The following is a 17,048-nucleotide window of genomic DNA, read 5'->3' as shown; positions in this document are numbered from 1 at the left end:
TCATCTTCTCCTCCTACCCGCTGTGACTGCCTTTAAGTTTGTTTCTGTCACTCTAAAGTGACTACATTTTAGCACTGCTAAAAAAAAAAAAACCTTGTTAGCCCTGATTCACCTTGTAACTCTTTTGTGGTCTCATCATCAGTTCCTGCATAAATAGATTAGCAGTGTTTTATCCTTAGAGATTTGCTGTGGCGACATATGCAGTATAATGAATATGTCAATCACAAGGCTGACCAGGTCACCACCAGCCGACTCAGAAAGGAAAGACCTTCAGGCTCATTATCTCCTCGAGGTATTCACAGTCCAAATAAAATCAATATGTATCTTTATCTGCAGGACTGCAGGAGTTGGGTCGCTGTGGCGTGAAGCAGTGTTGCCACCAAAGTCAATGTTAGCAGGCTCATACTTTGCTTCAGTACACATCAGTTGATTTTAAGGTTAAAATAAGCTCTATAGCTTACAGGAAAGAGAGTATGTGAGATTATATGGTTCTATGCAAAGGAAGGAAGAAGGAAATTGGAAGAAATCAAGAGACAGAGAGGCTGAAGGTAAACAAACAAACAAAAAAAACACAAGTAAGGAAAGAAAAGCCAAATCAGCATTAATTCACAAAGCGGATCTGGTTATGTTTATATATTGCGGTCAGTGGGCCCATACAGCTGTGTTATCTGCAAACTCATTCACGAAAAATCCCACCAGCTAGCCTCATTGACATTTAACGTGGGTAAATGCCATAGCTAATGATATACACTGGCCATGTGCACACTTGTTCCCTCTCTTGCCTATTTGGTTTTCCCGTTTTGGAGGAAGATATTATCTTGATGGTTGAACTGAATCCTCCAGCAATCCATTTAAAATATATCACAGTAATCACACTGCAGGTATTTGCCTCTTATCCAGGCAGGTTACCAATGCAGACCTCAAGGTGCAATATAGTAGATAAACCTCTTTTATCTACTCTGCTGTTAAATAGAGGTAAATGGAGGATTTTTGCTTTTATCCAGGACTCCAATCCAATAAAAAGATTTTTTTAAAAAATCAAAATTCTGTTTCATATTTCTCACCTTAACACAGCTGTCATTTTAAATGGAATCCTTGTGGTCACTTCTATAACACCAATAGCCATCATTAATTTATTAATGATTAAAGGCCAAAATTACATTAACTTTTAACAAGATTCAGAATAGAATAGAATAGAATAGAATAGAATAGAATAGAATAGAATAGAATAGAGGGTAAGATGGGATAAGATGCCCCCTCCCACCAACTTAATTGTTTTGTCTCTTGACCATAGGTGGCACAAAATCTAATCTAACACTTTTGATAAATGGCTATGCTATTTTTAATTTTGCCATTTCATCTAAATGTCAACATTTGTGAGATTTAGTCAGTCGAAACAGTTTTGAGGTTAATTGATCTAATTTTGTGTCTCTGGAAAACAGTGATCTATGACATTGTATTATGCTGGATATTAAAGGTTTTTGTGTCTATTTGTTTATGAAGGAATTGTGGACACATTTGTACATTTATTGAGTAAAAATTATAGTTTTTTTATTTTAACAAACAAACACAATAAATAAATAAGACCCAGAATTGGCAAAGGTGGCCCCAAGTGTTACTAGTGTTATTATTTTTTACATTTAATATGCTAATTATTGTAAATCATGTTTTTTTTTTCATTAAAACCTATAGGCTACTTAATTTAAATCATTCAATTTGCATTCACAGTGTTGCTATTATGACATATCTTCAATTAAAAATGGGCATTAAATATGTATATATTTATATGCCTGTATATAGGCTAGAATTAATTAACCTTTCAAATTAATCACTTTGACTGGGATTTTTCCTCCCATTTTACCCTATGATGTAATATAAATAATCTAAAGATCAAAGAGTTGACACTCGATTCATTCAGTTAATCACTAGGAATAATGGACAGAATGGACAGAAACGACTTTACTGCCATCTAGCGGACAACGAGAAATCCGTTAGAGGTTTTTAGTCTACACCGGCCATCAATAGGATGCTGCTTTTTCATATTGCACTTACTACTGAATTCCAGTATTACATTTACATTTAGTCATTTAGCAGACGCGTTTATCCATTTTTTATTTTTACCCTTTTGAAATAAAGAACATTTAGAGAAAGTTGTTTAATGGCATTACTTTAGCTATATTTTTATAATGCACATGTTTAACTTTGAGTGCATACTAATTAAAGAAAACAAATAAATTAATAAATGCAATCAAATAAAATATGAATTGTATTTTGCGCACAATCTGACGTTTACGTCTGTACGTATGACATCACTGATGACGCGTGTAACCGTTCGGCGCTAATTTTTAAATGGTTGTCTGAACAGGCGGAATAGAGAAAGTTTGGATCAGTTGTACTGCTTAAAAATCATCAGATAATCGCAGGTAACTTGAACTCTTGTTGTTTGTACTTTATCTGAGGTACGTTTGCAAAGCCACCGTTTATCATTTTTATGTCGTTCGTTTTCAGAAGCGTGCTTAGCGCTACCTAACAAGGGTTCAAAAAACGCTTTATTGAATCCTGAAACTGAAGCGTTTGCATGTATGAATTCGATTTGGGTTTATAAACTTATGACTTCATATAACGTTTATATTGTGGATATGTTTGTTATCTATTCGTTTTTATCTGAAGCAGCTAAATAAACGTTAACGTTACTTGAAGTTGTTTACATAGCGAAGTCTCCGGAGTTTACCAGCTAAGTTAACTGTAAGTTACTGTTTAGCAGACTGTACTTGGTGAAAACGCTACATGGTGGTGTATGGATATATAACAAGCTAATATTGTTCCATAGTTTCGTTATGAGCGCATTCAGTACCCCTACATCCCGGCCACGACAGTGGTCCTCGCCGGCATTAGGACACAAAGCCGCGCTGTCGGCCACCAGCACACCTCTGCTGGACAATATCCAGGGAAACGATGATGAACAGGAGAAACGTCAAAGACGCAGATCCAGGGTCATCGACCTTCACGGAGTGACCGACTCCTCCATTAACGAGGCCGGTAGCCACAGGTAGGTTAAAGCCCCGGTGTTCAGCTGCAAAAGGAAAATAAGCCAGCACAGAGTACAAACTTGTGTTTTTTTCTTTACCATAGTACTGCAGGCACACCTGCTGTTGTCCCTAAGCTGTCATCTGCACAGATATCTGAGCATTATTCTACCTGCATCAAGCTTTCCACTGAAAATGTGAGTTGATATTTATGTATTCTGTACTTTACTGTTTTCCTGCTTTGTGTGCATCTGAAATGCAACAGTACTATTACTTGTTGCCTTCTTTTTTACAGAAAATCACCACAAAGAATGCATTTGGCCTACACCTCATTGATTACATGGCAGACATTCTCAAGCAGAAAGACTCAGAGCTCAACTTCAAGGTAGAAACTCGTTGAATTTGTATTGAGCACCAGTTTACATGCATTATCGGAAACAATATCGCAACTGTGTTGGTGGGTTGATCTAGGTGGCAGCGGGGACCCTGGACGCCAGCACAAAAATCTATGCGGTGAGGGTGGATGCAGTTCACGCTGATGCTTACAGAGTCCTAGGAGGCTTGGGATCTGAGACCAAACCAAAAGAGAGTGAGTATTTGTTCATGTCATGGGTTTGCTTGAATATTACGAGAACGTAGAAAACACAAGGTTTTTTTTGCTTTAGGTCAGAGAGGTGATCGTTGTCTTCCTGGTGGATGAATGGTGTCATACTCTGTCCTAGGACCCTGCACAGTATTACTAAATTCTCATCTCATTCCAGGTCAAGATGGTGAGGAGGAGGCTGAGGTAACCGAAGATGGTCAGAGCGAGCAGGTGGCTGCTAAACGGATTAAGAAAAGACCTCAGAAGAAGACAGTGGAGCAGAACCTCAGTAACATCAATCTCTCTGAATCAGAGATGAAGTGTGAGGTGAATAATATGACTGATAAGACAAGTCAAATTTATTTGTATGGCACTTCTCACAATACACATGGTTTCAAAGCAGCTTTATAGAAAATTGTGATATTAATGTTTATGATATCTTAATATCTTATATACCACATTGTTTGTACTGTTTGTACTTTATCTGAGGTACGTTTGCAAAGCCACCGTTTATCATTTTTATGTCGTTCGGCGTGCTTAGTCAGTTGTACTGCTTAAAAATCATCAGATAATCGCAGGTAACTTGAACTCTTGTTGTTTGTACTTTATCTGAGGTACGTTTGCAAAGCCACCGTTTATAATTTTTATAATCTCGTTCGTTTTCAGAAGCGTGCTTAGCGCTAGCTAACAAGGGTTAAAAAAAAACGCTTTATTGAATCCTGAAACTGAAGCGTTTGCATGTATGAATTCGATTTGGGTTTATAAACTTATGACTTCATATAACGTTTATATTGTGGATATGTTTGTTATCTATTCGTTTTTATCTGAAGCAGCTAAATAAACGTTAACGTTACTTGAAGTTGTTTACATAGCGAAGTCTCCGGAGTTTACCAGCTAAGTTAACTGTAAGTTACTGTTTAGCAGACTGTACTTGGTGAAAAGGCTACATGGTGGTGTATGGATGTATAACAAGCTAATATTGTTCCATAGTTTCCACATTTGTACATTTATTGAGTAAAAATTATAGTTTTTTTATTTTAACAAACAAACACAATAAATAAATAAGACCCAGAATTGGCAAAGGTGGCCCCAAGTGTTACTAGTGTTATTATTTTTTACATTTAATATGCTAATTATTGTAAATCATGGTTTTTTTTTCATTAAAACCTATAGGCTACTTAATTTAAATCATTCAATTTGCATTCACAGTGTTGCTATTATGACATATCTTCAATTAAAAATGGGCATTAAATATGTAAATATTTATATGCCTGTATATAGGCTAGAATTAATTAACCTTTCAAATTAATCACTTTGACTGGGATTTTTCCTCCCATTTTACCCTATGATGTAATATAAATAATCTAAAGATCAAAGAGTTGACACTCGATTCATTCAGTTAATCACTAGGAATAATGGACAGAATGGACAGAAACGACTTTACTGCCATCTAGCGGACAACGAGAAATCCGTTAGAGGTTTTTAGTCTACACCGGCCATCAATAGGATGCTGCTTTTTCATATTGCACTTACTACTGAATTCCAGTATTACATTTACATTTAGTCATTTAGCAGACGCGTTTATCCATTTTTTATTTTTACCCTTTTGAAATAAAGAACATTTAGAGAAAGTTGTTTAATGGCATTACTTTAGCTATATTTTTATAATGCACATGTTTAACTTTGAGTGCATACTAACTAAAGAAAACAAATAAATTAATAAATGCAATCAAATAAAATATGTATTGTATTTTGCGCACAATCTGACGTTTACGTCTGTACGTATGACATCACTGATGACGCGTGTAACCGTTCGGCGCTAATTTTTAAATGGTTGTCTGAACAGGCGGAATAGAGAAAGTTTGGATCAGTTGTACTGCTTAAAAATCATCAGATAATCGCAGGTAACTTGAACTCTTGTTGTTTGTACTTTATCTGAGGTACGTTTGCAAAGCCACCGTTTATCATTTTTATGTCGTTCGTTTTCAGAAGCGTGCTTAGCGCTACCTAACAAGGGTTCAAAAAACGCTTTATTGAATCCTGAAACTGAAGCGTTTGCATGTATGAATTCGATTTAGGTTTATAAACTTATGACTTCATATAACGTTTATATTGTGGATATGTTTGTTATCTATTCGTTTTTATCTGAAGCAGCTAAATAAACGTTAACGTTACTTGAAGTTGTTTACATAGCGAAGTCTCCGGAGTTTACCAGCTAAGTTAACTGTAAGTTACTGTTTAGCAGACTGTACTTGGTGAAAACGCTACATGGTGGTGTATGGATATATAACAAGCTAATATTGTTCCATAGTTTCGTTATGAGCGCATTCAGTACCCCTACATCCCGGCCACGACAGTGGTCCTCGCCGGCATTAGGACACAAAGCCGCGCTGTCGGCCACCAGCACACCTCTGCTGGACAATATCCAGGGAAACGATGATGAACAGGAGAAACGTCAAAGACGCAGATCCAGGGTCATCGACCTTCACGGAGTGACCGACTCCTCCATTAACGAGGCCGGTAGCCACAGGTAGGTTAAAGCCCCGGTGTTCAGCTGCAAAAGGAAAATAAGCCAGCACAGCGTACAAACTTGTGTTTTTTTCTTTACCATAGTACTGCAGGCACACCTGCTGTTGTCCCTAAGCTGTCATCTGCACAGATATCTGAGCATTATTCTACCTGCATCAAGCTTTCCACTGAAAATGTGAGTTGATATTTATGTATTCTGTACTTTACTGTTTTCCTGCTTTGTGTGCATCTGAAATGCAACAGTACTATTACTTGTTGCCTTCTTTTTTACAGAAAATCACCACAAAGAATGCATTTGGCCTACACCTCATTGATTACATGGCAGACATTCTCAAGCAGAAAGACTCAGAGCTCAACTTCAAGGTAGAAACTCGCTGAATTTGTATTGAGCACCAGTTTACATGCATTATCGGAAACAATATCGCAACTGTGTTGGTGGGTTGATCTAGGTGGCAGCGGGGACCCTGGACGCCAGCACAAAAATCTATGCGGTGAGGGTGGATGCAGTTCACGCTGATGCTTACAGAGTCCTAGGAGGCTTGGGATCTGAGACCAAACCAAAAGAGAGTGAGTATTTGTTTAAAGGAACACTCCACTTTTTTTGAAAATGGGCTCATTTTCCAATGATATTACGCAGCGCCTGAAAATAGTCCCCAGCACGCTCCCTGTGCAAGCCGGTGGTCACGTTGGTTATGTTGACGGAAGTTAACCTATTTTCAGGCGCTGTGTAATATCATTGCGCCTGCTGCACCCATGGTACGGCAGCAAAGTTCCTTGATTATTACGCCGGAATGAGAGTATAGTTCCTAGCCATATCGGCCTAGAAAATCACAACTTTTCATTTTCCGTCGGTCTTAGTACACAATGTAACTACAGAAGAGTCCAGTTTTAAATGGCAAAAATATCGAAAGTCTTTGGTCATTTTTGAGTGAGATGCTAACGGTCTAATCAGATTCAATGATCTATGCTAAGCTGCAGCTAAAAGTGCTACCACCAGACCCGGAGATTGGCTGAATGGATTCGAAAATGGTAAAACTCAACTGTTTAACTCTGGGGGGAGTTGGAAAAAGTGGAGTGTTCCTCTAAGTCATGGGTCTGCTTGAATATTACGAGAATATAGATAAGATAACAAGATTAATTTTGCTGAATGTTGGATTGGTCGGAGAGGGTTAGGTGGTTGTTGTCTTCCTGGTGGATGAACGGTGTCATACTCCATCCTAGGACCATGCACAGTATTAATAAATTCTCATCTCATTCCAGGTCAAGATGGTGAGGAGGAGGCTGAGGTAGCCGAGGGCGGTCAGGGAGAGCAAGTGGCTGCTAAACAGACTAAGAAAAGACCTCAGAAGAAGACAGTGGAGCAGAACCTCAGTAACATCAATCTCCCTGAATCAGAGATGAAGTGTGAGGTGAATAATATGACTAAAGTCAAGACAAGTCAAATTTATTTGTATGGCATTTCTCACAATACACATTGTTTCAAAGTAGCTTTATAGAAAATCATACCATTAAAGGGATAGTTCACCCAAAAATTACAATTTTGTGATTAATTACTCACCCACATGTTGTTCTAAACCCGTAAGACATTTGTTCATCTTCGGAACACAAATTGAGATATTGATGAAATCCGAGAGCTCTCAGACCTTGCATAGACAGCAATACAACTGAAATGTTCCCAGAACATTGAGTGAAGATCCAAAGCATTTTTGACGGTGACATCATCTAGGAAGACCTTAAACATTCTTTTGCACAGGTGGACCCCATGTTCCAGCGCATGGCTGCTTCCTTTGATGAGAACAGTACAGCAGGAGTGTTCCTCTCTGTGCTGTTCAGTGAAGACAGTCGCTGTGAGCTGCGTTTCCCTTCACATATGACCTTGCTGAAATCACAGCTGCCTCCTGTGCAGGTGCCCCATCAGCATGTTCCTGCCTCACCGTTTATAGGTAAACTGGCTTTGCACATCACACACTGTTCAAAGTCATGGGACAGTTTACTCTTGGGTTTACTAAGTAATATTCTGTATTCATAGCCTAAATGTTTCTGCATGTGTTGTGCGGTATGACCACACTGAGATGTTTGACAGCACAAGCTTTTTAATTCCTTTTAATTCTTCCAGGTCATTTAAAGACACTAGAGGACAGACCAATTGATTATTACGCCGGAATGAGAGTATAGTTCCTAGCCATATCGGCCTAGAAAATCACAACTTTTCATTTTCCGTCGGTCTTAGTACACAATGTAACTACAGAAGAGTCCAGTTTTAAATGGCAAAAATATCGAAAGTCTTTGGTCATTTTTGAGTGAGATGCTAACGGTCTAATCAGATTCAGTGATCTATGCTAAGCTGCAGCTAAAAGTGCTACCACCAGACCCGGAGATTGGCTGAATGGATTCGAAAATGGTAAAACTCAGCTGTTTAACTCTGGGGGAGTTGGAAAAAGAGGAGTGTTCCTCTAAGTCATGGGTCTGCTTGAATATTACGAGAATATAGATAAGATAACAAGATTAATTTTGCTGAATGTTGGATTGGTCGGAGAGGGTTAGGTGGTTGTTGTCTTCCTGGTGGATGAACGGTGTCATACTCCATCCTAGGACCATGCACAGTATTAATAAATTCTCATCTCATTCCAGGTCAAGATGGTGAGGAGGAGGCTGAGGTAGCCGAGGGCGGTCAGGGAGAGCAAGTGGCTGCTAAACAGACTAAGAAAAGACCTCAGAAGAAGACAGTGGAGCAGAACCTCAGTAACATCAATCTCCCTGAATCAGAGATGAAGTGTGAGGTGAATAATATGACTAAAGTCAAGACAAGTCAAATTTATTTGTATGGCATTTCTCACAATACACATTGTTTCAAAGTAGCTTTATAGAAAATCATACCATTAAAGGGATAGTTCACCCAAAAATTACAATTTTGTGATTAATTACTCACCCACATGTTGTTCTAAACCCGTAAGACATTTGTTCATCTTCGGAACACAAATTGAGATATTGATGAAATCCGAGAGCTCTCAGACCTTGCATAGACAGCAATACAACTGAAATGTTCCCAGAACATTGAGTGAAGATCCAAAGCATTTTTGACGGTGACATCATCTAGGAAGACCTTAAACATTCTTTTGCACAGGTGGACCCCATGTTCCAGCGCATGGCTGCTTCCTTTGATGAGAACAGTACAGCAGGAGTGTTCCTCTCTGTGCTGTTCAGTGAAGACAGTCGCTGTGAGCTGCGTTTCCCTTCACATATGACCTTGCTGAAATCACAGCTGCCTCCTGTGCAGGTGCCCCATCAGCATGTTCCTGCCTCACCGTTTATAGGTAAACTGGCTTTGCACATCACACACTGTTCAAAGTCATGGGACAGTTTACTCTTGGGTTTACTAAGTAATATTCTGTATTCATAGCCTAAATGTTTCTGCATGTGTTGTGCGGTATGACCACACTGAGATGTTTGACAGCACAAGCTTTTTAATTCCTTTTAATTCTTCCAGGTCATTTAAAGACACTAGAGGACAGACCAATTTGTCCATCCTTAGAAGATTTCTCCTTTACTAGATGGACTCCTGAACAAGTGAGACAGTTTTGAATCTTTTTTTCTTGGATACTTTTTCTTTTCCATAATTCTTTGATGAAATTCAAAAGAATAGCATTTTGTTTTTTAATCTTTTGTAACACTATGAATGTCTTTACTGTCACTTTTGATCAATTTAATGCATCTTGCTGGAAAAGTATTACATTATTTATTTATTTGTTAAATGTACAGTGTGATATTAAGTTTTTTAAACTGATGTGGTTCTCTCATTCTTATTGTCAATATAGACCACAAACCTCAACCAGCTTCTTGAGAATATGAAGCAGGGCGAGCACGCATTCGATGTCAATGCAGACATTGAGCCAGATGAGGATGTGGGTCCAGATTTTGGGGATAATTTTGATGCAGATGTAGATGTGGACGAGGGCAGACAGGGAGACTGTGAGGAGTTTAAGGAACACAGAGAGGCTTGTTCAAGGAGTCCTCAGAAAGGACGGTTAGTGCTTACAAAATGTATTGCACCAAATGTTTGCTAATTGTTGCATTGCAAACAGACTTTTTACAGTATTCACAATGAGTGAATAGTTACAGTTTGATATAGTGCATTTTCACTTATTTAGACATCAAACCTAAGCTCAACCTTACCTTAGCTGCTACATTTTATGTTGTATTTTATGTCTCTGACTTTTCAGATTAGCCCATTTCATTTGCATCAATTTCTTCTGTGCTGTTTTGTTATGCCTATTCACTGTGAGGTGTATTTGTGTTATTAACAGAGGCGTTATTCCTATTGGCGAGGTGGATATTGCCACCATGTGTCTGCAGTTGTCTGATCAGCCCAGAGAGTACTCGTACTTCAGTCCCAGGACCATGGCCACCTGGGTCGGACCTGGCTACTGGCTCTTCAAACCTGGACATAAGCGTAAGTCATAGATAGAGGTCGACCGATATGGGTTTTTCACTGGCCGATGTAGTTAATGCTGCTCAATGTGAAAGCACGTGAGTGATGGAGAGTTACCGCTGATTACAGAACCGGCTTTCTGACAAGATGCGCATTAAATATCGCATGCGATTTATCGTGCAGCCCTACTAAAAACTTAAGCACCTTTTCAAAACAGTTCTGAAGCATGCTTTTTGTTTGTTTACTGACAGACACCAGTATTTCCCACAGACTGCAAATTAATTCTCTGCCAGCAGGAGGCGCTGTTGGAGCGGAGATATAGCGGTTTCCCCGGTAACTCACAAACGCTACTTTATCAGGCATTACAGGAAAGACGAAATGAAAATGACATCGAAGCTTTTCTGAAGACAGTCGGTTCTTTTCAAAGATACATTCATATAAAAACACCCGCGCTGCATTTTAATTTTGAAAAGTGAAGCGCTCATTTTATTCAACGAAGTATAAGCCTTTTGGGAAATCTATTTGTGGCGGTCAGTTTTGATATAGTGGCGAGCCGTCACAAATAACTTAATGTATAGGAAACACTGGACACTGCTATAAGTCAAATAGCCATAGTGATAACAAAAATAAAAGATTACACACATATTACACAGCCTGCTGCTCATAACTGCTTAAGAGTGCGCTGGCCACGAGCGATGACATTGTGGATGCTATTGTCGGACCCACACACACACACATTTCATGAGGAAAGTTAATGTGCACGTTATAATCAGCCCAGAAGTTTAGTCTGAATTGAACGTGTTTCTACTTTAACATGCAAATGACTTGTTGCACTTGTGAATATGATAACTTTCCGGCATCAATTCTAGTAGGGTAAAACGTAATTCCGCTTTCGAAACGGGCTGTGTGAACAAGCCGTTGCTGCAGAGTGTGAGCTGCTCTGTCTCTCACGCAGCCTCAGAGGGAGTTGCGCAACAACGCTTAGCTGCCTGCAGTGCGTCTGCCTATAAATCGGCCTAATTTGCAGCACGATGCCGGTTAATTAAAAAATGCCAAAAATCGGCCAATTAATCAACCGGCTGATCAATCGGTCGACCTCTAGTCATAGATTAACCTAGGAGTGTTTAACTACAAAAAATACAGAGTGGATTTGATCACTTTCTTAATTTCTTGCTTTCTTTGTGCCATTTTTCACCCTATTTCTAATTTATCCTGTCTAGAGGATCACAAACCAGACAAAGAACCTCGGAAACGAGCACCAAAGAATCCTCTCGTAATTGACTTTAAGGGAGATATCAACTTTCATAATTACTTTCGGACAACTAGAGTAAGTTTGCATTTGCTAATTCTCATATTATGTCTTTTCATGACTACCAAAATGGACGAAAGTTTTATAACAGCAATTCATACTATGCATTTTAATCCCTCCAGCAAAAGCTTGTAAAAGTAAGCAGCAGATTACCTGGCGACAAACTGAAAATGATATGCTTATTTCCAGGCAGCAACCACTATTAGTAAATCAGCTTTGAACACCAGCAATAAGAAAACCACACTTCCAGCAGACTTCCAGTATCCACCCAGTAACCTGTCACAGCTCACCCTCAAACCCTCCAACACCGTAAGTGCTTGAATGTTTAATATTCCTGTCTGCATTGCTGTGTACCCTACAGAATTTTGGTTGTGGCACATCTAAAGCAACATTAGAAGAATGCTGTACAGGAGATTGACTGCCAAATTGGTTCATTTTGTTCATATTACAAATATGACTGATTATTTCTCACTCCAGCTCAGCGCAGAAGGAAAGAAAAGATTATCAGGAGAGCTGGGTGAGGACATAGGAGAGTATGACTACAACAACGCTAATGACACAGCCAACTTCTGTCCTGGTCTTCAGGTACACCACACACTACTGCTAAATGCCATAGGTAGTCATGAAGATGGTCTGTTAAACGGTTAGTGGTTTCTGTTAACAGGAAGGGGACAGTGAGGATGCTGAAGGCTTTGGAGGATCCGATGACTCCCAAACAGACAGACCGACCCCTTTCTCTCTGGACACAGATGACATCTCTACATATGGAGAGGACTGTCTTGTCCCTGAGCCTCACAAGGTAAGATGAGAGTAGAGATGTTGGGCTACTTCACTACACTCGGGGATTAAAGTTCCGTCGCTATGACGGATTTCCGTCAGTTCATAAAGACAGTCATTTGCTTCATTCCTGAATGATTCAGCCGTTTGAACGAATCAATTGAATGAATGATTCAGTGATAAAATCAGTGACTTGCCGCCACCTGCATGCTACCTCTGAGCCTCATTAAACGTCTGAAAATGTACCTGCAAGCCACTTTTGTGTGCTACCTCTGTAGTACAAATTAATTTATTAATACTAATTTCATATGATTGGTAACTTATTTGTCTTATTCTGCTTCTTATTAAATTGCAGGGGTTAAAGCAAAAAAAAATATTTTGACTGAAATTTTTCTTCGACCAAACCCCATTCCTCAGCCATACCTGTCACACACCCAGTTTAAGAGCAGTTTTTTTCTTCTCGTAATTAGGAGCGCTTGTCCTAATGTAAAAATTTAGGAGCACCTTCTGATCAATAATCAAACATTCTGATCAAAAATTAGCCTTCCTAAGAAAATAAATGACCAATCTGACCGCTGTACAGCCCTTTTAATATAATAACATGAACTGAACATGGGCTTTTTTACACTTTGTAATGGCATCATGTTCATCTATGTCAAATTCAAAAACTTGTTTATAATCTTTTTAAAATGTCTATTTAAAACTATGTAGAATAAGACAAATAAGTTACCAATCATATGAATTGAGTATTAATAAATTAATTTGTACTACAGAGGTGGCACAGAAGAACACAAAAGTGGCTACATTAAAATATATTAAAGTGCAAAAAACACACACAAAACTCAAATACATACGGAGGGAGGGGTACTAGCAGACCAATCACAGCCCTTGCGGTCCGCGTAGATTTGACGCACTGTGACATTTTTGGAGAGGTGCACGTCAGGCTACGCCGTAGCCTGCGCGTACTATGCACAACCTACGGCGTAGTTTCGACGCAGAAGTATAAATCAGCCTTTAATTGTATTTGCTGTTTGCTCTAGGTAAACACTATTGAGATAAACTATGCCAAGACAGCCAAAAAGATGGACATGAAGAAGCTGAAGACAACTATGTGGGGTTTCCTAACAGAGAGTCCTGAAAAACCAGCAAAGGTTTGTAATTGTAACTTTCTGGGCTTATTGAAGCTCTTTTATCTTTCAGTGTGTTTTAGTTAAGTTTAGAACATTTATTTATTTATTTAAATTATTTACTTAAATTACCATTTCTAGCAGGTGGACAGTGAGGAAACAACAGAAGTACCTGGAGAAAAATCATTCAGCCAGTCTGTCAGGAATCTTGTACAAAGGTACAGTTTTTTTTTTAAACTTGGTGCTATGTACAGTATCTTTTCACTGTTCTGGCCCATGGAAGAAATACTAAGGATTGACATTTTTCTAGCATGTACTGTACATAAATTAGGGCTGGCACGATACCACTTTTTCAGAACTGATACCAGAAATTCTGAGTATCGGCCAATAACAATCTGATACCAGTGCAGTTTTTTTTTTTTAAATCAGTGTAGAATTTCCATACCTCAATGTGTTGACCTGATCATCACTCTTTTGTGTGTTAAACACAACCTACCACATAAAGACAACTTCATTGTAAAGAAAAACAACAAATGAATAAATATATAATCATAATATATGACAAAAATACTACTATAAAACAAGGTTAATGGATAATTCAGTAGCAAAAGTTACTCTAGAAAAATCCTAAGTGCACAATAATTTTATAAAATCTAAACATTTAGTGAAAAAAAAATGAGTAGGGAAAAACTGGTAAAATGTTACGTTGCTCTTTGTATTGTTGTAAAATACATTAATTTATATATTAATTAATATACTATAAAATTGAAAGACATTTCTTATTAATCTTTCATTGCGCAAACGTATTATAACATGAAAGGCTCCATACGGAGCGGCACAAAGCGCTTATGCGCATCCCGTGCGCAGAATGATGCGCTTGAAGCAACACGGAGTCACAGCGCGCAGCATGGAAAAGTTCAAAGCACAAAGGGAAGAGACATTGATGTGTAGTGTATTATATCTGTGTGATGGTTTGAGCATTTTCTTTTAACAGTTTTAAATTTCAGTTACTGAAAGAACAATTCATGAAGAACAATTCATAGTGCTTTCTAGGGCTGTCAAAAAAAAATTTGAATTTCGAATATTCGTCAAATTTTAAAATCAAGCCGTTCACACAGAACACATATTTCGCGCATTTTTCTAGAAGGACATCTATTACTCAACTTAATTAATTATAATTGGTTTATAAACATTATTTGAAACATTATGCACTTTTTTCAAAGATAGTCATGTTGTCTTATGCTTTGAATAAATGTGCATTAGTAATATTTTGCTCGATGCGCCCTCTTGTGGCCTCAGAAGAGAAGCCAAAAGCTTTTCTTCACCCTAACTGAAATTATGCATTTTAAATTCAAATATAATTCGAATTTTGATAATATTTAAGTACAAAATTCGAATATAGTTTTTCAGCCATTTTGACAGCCCTGCTTTCTACTCCAGTGTAGTGATCTCTAACAGACACCCGGTAGAAAGTAACATGCTTCAGAAACAGCACTAAACTCCAGCAAGATAAAGTCCTTTTATGCCTTTATAGTCCTTTATCTACAGATCAAGTATAATAATAGGAACATTGAATCATCCTGGAGAGAGTTTTATTGTCGTCTTGACTGTCGTAACCGAACGCGACGCGCAGTTTGAACGCTGAATGGAGGATGACGCACAGCTGCAGCGGAGAGAAGAGTTTAATTGAACTTGAATTTAACGACTTGAATATTAATCTGTACCTCACATTAAACTATGGAACGGCTTCAGAACACTTGAAATATAGTGCACAAAAACTTTATGGTGCTTTATAATGTGTTTGTGCCTTTCGTGGCGCTTAACAATAACACAGAATAGTATACGCAGAATATCGGATTTGGATCGGTCTCTGACCGATACCCGATCCGGCCAAAAATGCCAGTATCGGAGAGATACCGATACTGAATATCGGATCAGCACACCCCTAACATAAATTCTTCTTTTCTCTTTTTCCCCTAGGCTTCCCTCAACCATGGCTACCAATCTCTCAGTACCGTTGGCTTTTGTGGCCCTTCTACACTTGGCTAATGAGAAAGTGGGTACTCTGTTATTTAGAATGATTTCAAAAACTAATGTAGATGGAGGTGTGTTGTTGATTTAATAACACCATGTTGTCTTTTGTCTATAGATCTGTCTTGCATTAGTATGCATTGAATGTTTTGTAGCTTACATGAGGAAACATGATTCTCCATATTTGTGATCTCCTGAATTATCACAACATTTGATTGCTGTAAATCTAAAAGCTCTTCTTTCCATCAACAGAACTTGGAGCTGCACAAGATTGACGGCATGACCGATATCATCATTAAACAAGGCCACTGATACAGATCTTACAAACGTCTTTAATTGTATCAAAATGTAAATGCTGTTTCTTATGTTCTTTGTCATGTAAAATACCTATGTGTGGCCAAAACAGTATAGTCAAGAGAAGGATGATGTCAGGATCATGTTAAAAATGTTGTACAGGGAACTACCACAGAATTTTTTTTTCTGAGTGAAACTGAAAGCTCAAAAACATGTACCAGGGAGAAAAAAAACAAACAAAAAAACGGGTTGCAGTGCATGAACAATATGATTGCTTTTAAAATTGAACTGTTTTGATCATTTGTTTTTTTACAGTAATAGTAAATATGAAGTTACTGTTGTCGGTGTCTATTTTTAAAAATGTTTTATTTAAATTGTAAAACTTCATTTTATGACTTCTTTTCGATGTATGTTCTACATCTAATTTTGAAAAATAAAACTTATCAAAGTATTGGAAAGCTCATCTGTTTATGTATTGTTTTGTGTCTAGTATGATGACATTTTGGAATGTTATACTGCTCGACATGAATACATGTAATGCTTGAGGCATTTAGGTGGAGCCAATCGTTACATTGGCGGAAGAAAAGAGTTTTGTTTCCTTCACAGGAGTCTAATCGTTGAGTCTAATCGTTTTGCCCTAAAAATGTTGACTACTTAAAAAAAACAACTCGTGACATAATACTGAAAAAAATCACAAATCAGCTTTTTTTTTTTTTTTTTGTAGAAAAGTCCAATTGACTCGCTGGTCTGTCTGACCTTACGAGAACAATCCTGTCATTCCTGAAGTGCAGAAATGTGGCTGGATAAGAGTCGCCGCGCTCTCTCTCTCGCCTTACAGGTGTTTATGCGTCATGAATCCAGCGCCCTCTTGAGGATGTTATGGGAAGTGGCTAGAGAGGTGGAACAAAGCCAACTTGTTCGCTGGAGGAAAAGACTGAATTAG

The 17,048-nt window shown here is 38.2% G+C and overlaps 1 protein-coding gene across 5 annotated transcripts; it reads left to right on the top strand.

Moving 5' to 3' along the window:
• The first annotated feature begins 2,299 nt into the window (after positions 1–2,299).
• Positions 2,300–16,467, top strand: LOC107709847 (condensin complex subunit 2-like). 5 transcript variants are annotated; one of them, XM_016514490.1, is made up of 18 exons: positions 2,300–2,423; positions 2,831–3,049; positions 3,133–3,223; positions 3,322–3,411; positions 3,498–3,615; positions 3,788–3,936; positions 7,892–8,081; positions 9,626–9,705; positions 9,954–10,162; positions 10,443–10,588; positions 11,788–11,894; positions 12,066–12,185; positions 12,354–12,461; positions 12,541–12,675; positions 13,694–13,804; positions 13,922–13,998; positions 15,761–15,836; positions 16,064–16,467. In XM_016514490.1, the coding sequence occupies exons 2-18, from the start codon at positions 2,838–2,840 to the stop codon at positions 16,121–16,123; spliced, it is 2,079 nt and encodes a 692-aa protein (XP_016369976.1). In that variant the 5' UTR covers positions 2,300–2,423; positions 2,831–2,837; the 3' UTR covers positions 16,124–16,467. The 5 variants fall into 5 exon arrangements, with proteins under 5 accessions (XP_016369976.1, XP_016369979.1, XP_016369980.1 ...); XM_016514493.1 differs by lacking the exon at positions 2,300–2,423 and adding an exon at positions 2,679–2,745; XM_016514494.1 differs by lacking the exons at positions 2,300–2,423; positions 2,831–3,049; positions 3,133–3,223; ... (1 more) ...; positions 3,498–3,615; positions 3,788–3,936 and adding exons at positions 5,390–5,513; positions 5,921–6,139; positions 6,223–6,313; ... (1 more) ...; positions 6,588–6,705; positions 7,399–7,547 and having other exon boundaries at positions 13,925–13,998.
• Positions 16,468–17,048: the final 581 nt, after the last annotated feature.

The sequence above is a fragment of the Sinocyclocheilus rhinocerous genome, unplaced genomic scaffold (genome assembly GCF_001515625.1).
Source record: "Sinocyclocheilus rhinocerous isolate Xijiao unplaced genomic scaffold, SAMN03320098_v1.1 scaffold926, whole genome shotgun sequence".
NCBI lineage: Eukaryota > Metazoa > Chordata > Actinopteri > Cypriniformes > Cyprinidae > Sinocyclocheilus > Sinocyclocheilus rhinocerous.
Note: the sequence above shows the minus strand (reverse complement) of the source record. Positions and strands in the feature narration are given on the sequence as shown.

Coding starts and splice junctions, on each gene's coding strand:
- LOC107709847 (XM_016514490.1), top strand. CDS start 2,838: ATGAGCGCATTCAGTACCCCTACATCCCGGCCACGACAGTGGTCCTCG. Junction 8,082..9,625: donor TCCTGCCTCACCGTTTATAG/GTAAACTGGCTT, acceptor TAATTCTTCCAG/GTCATTTAAAGACACTAGAG. Junction 9,706..9,953: donor CTAGATGGACTCCTGAACAA/GTGAGACAGTTT, acceptor TTGTCAATATAG/ACCACAAACCTCAACCAGCT.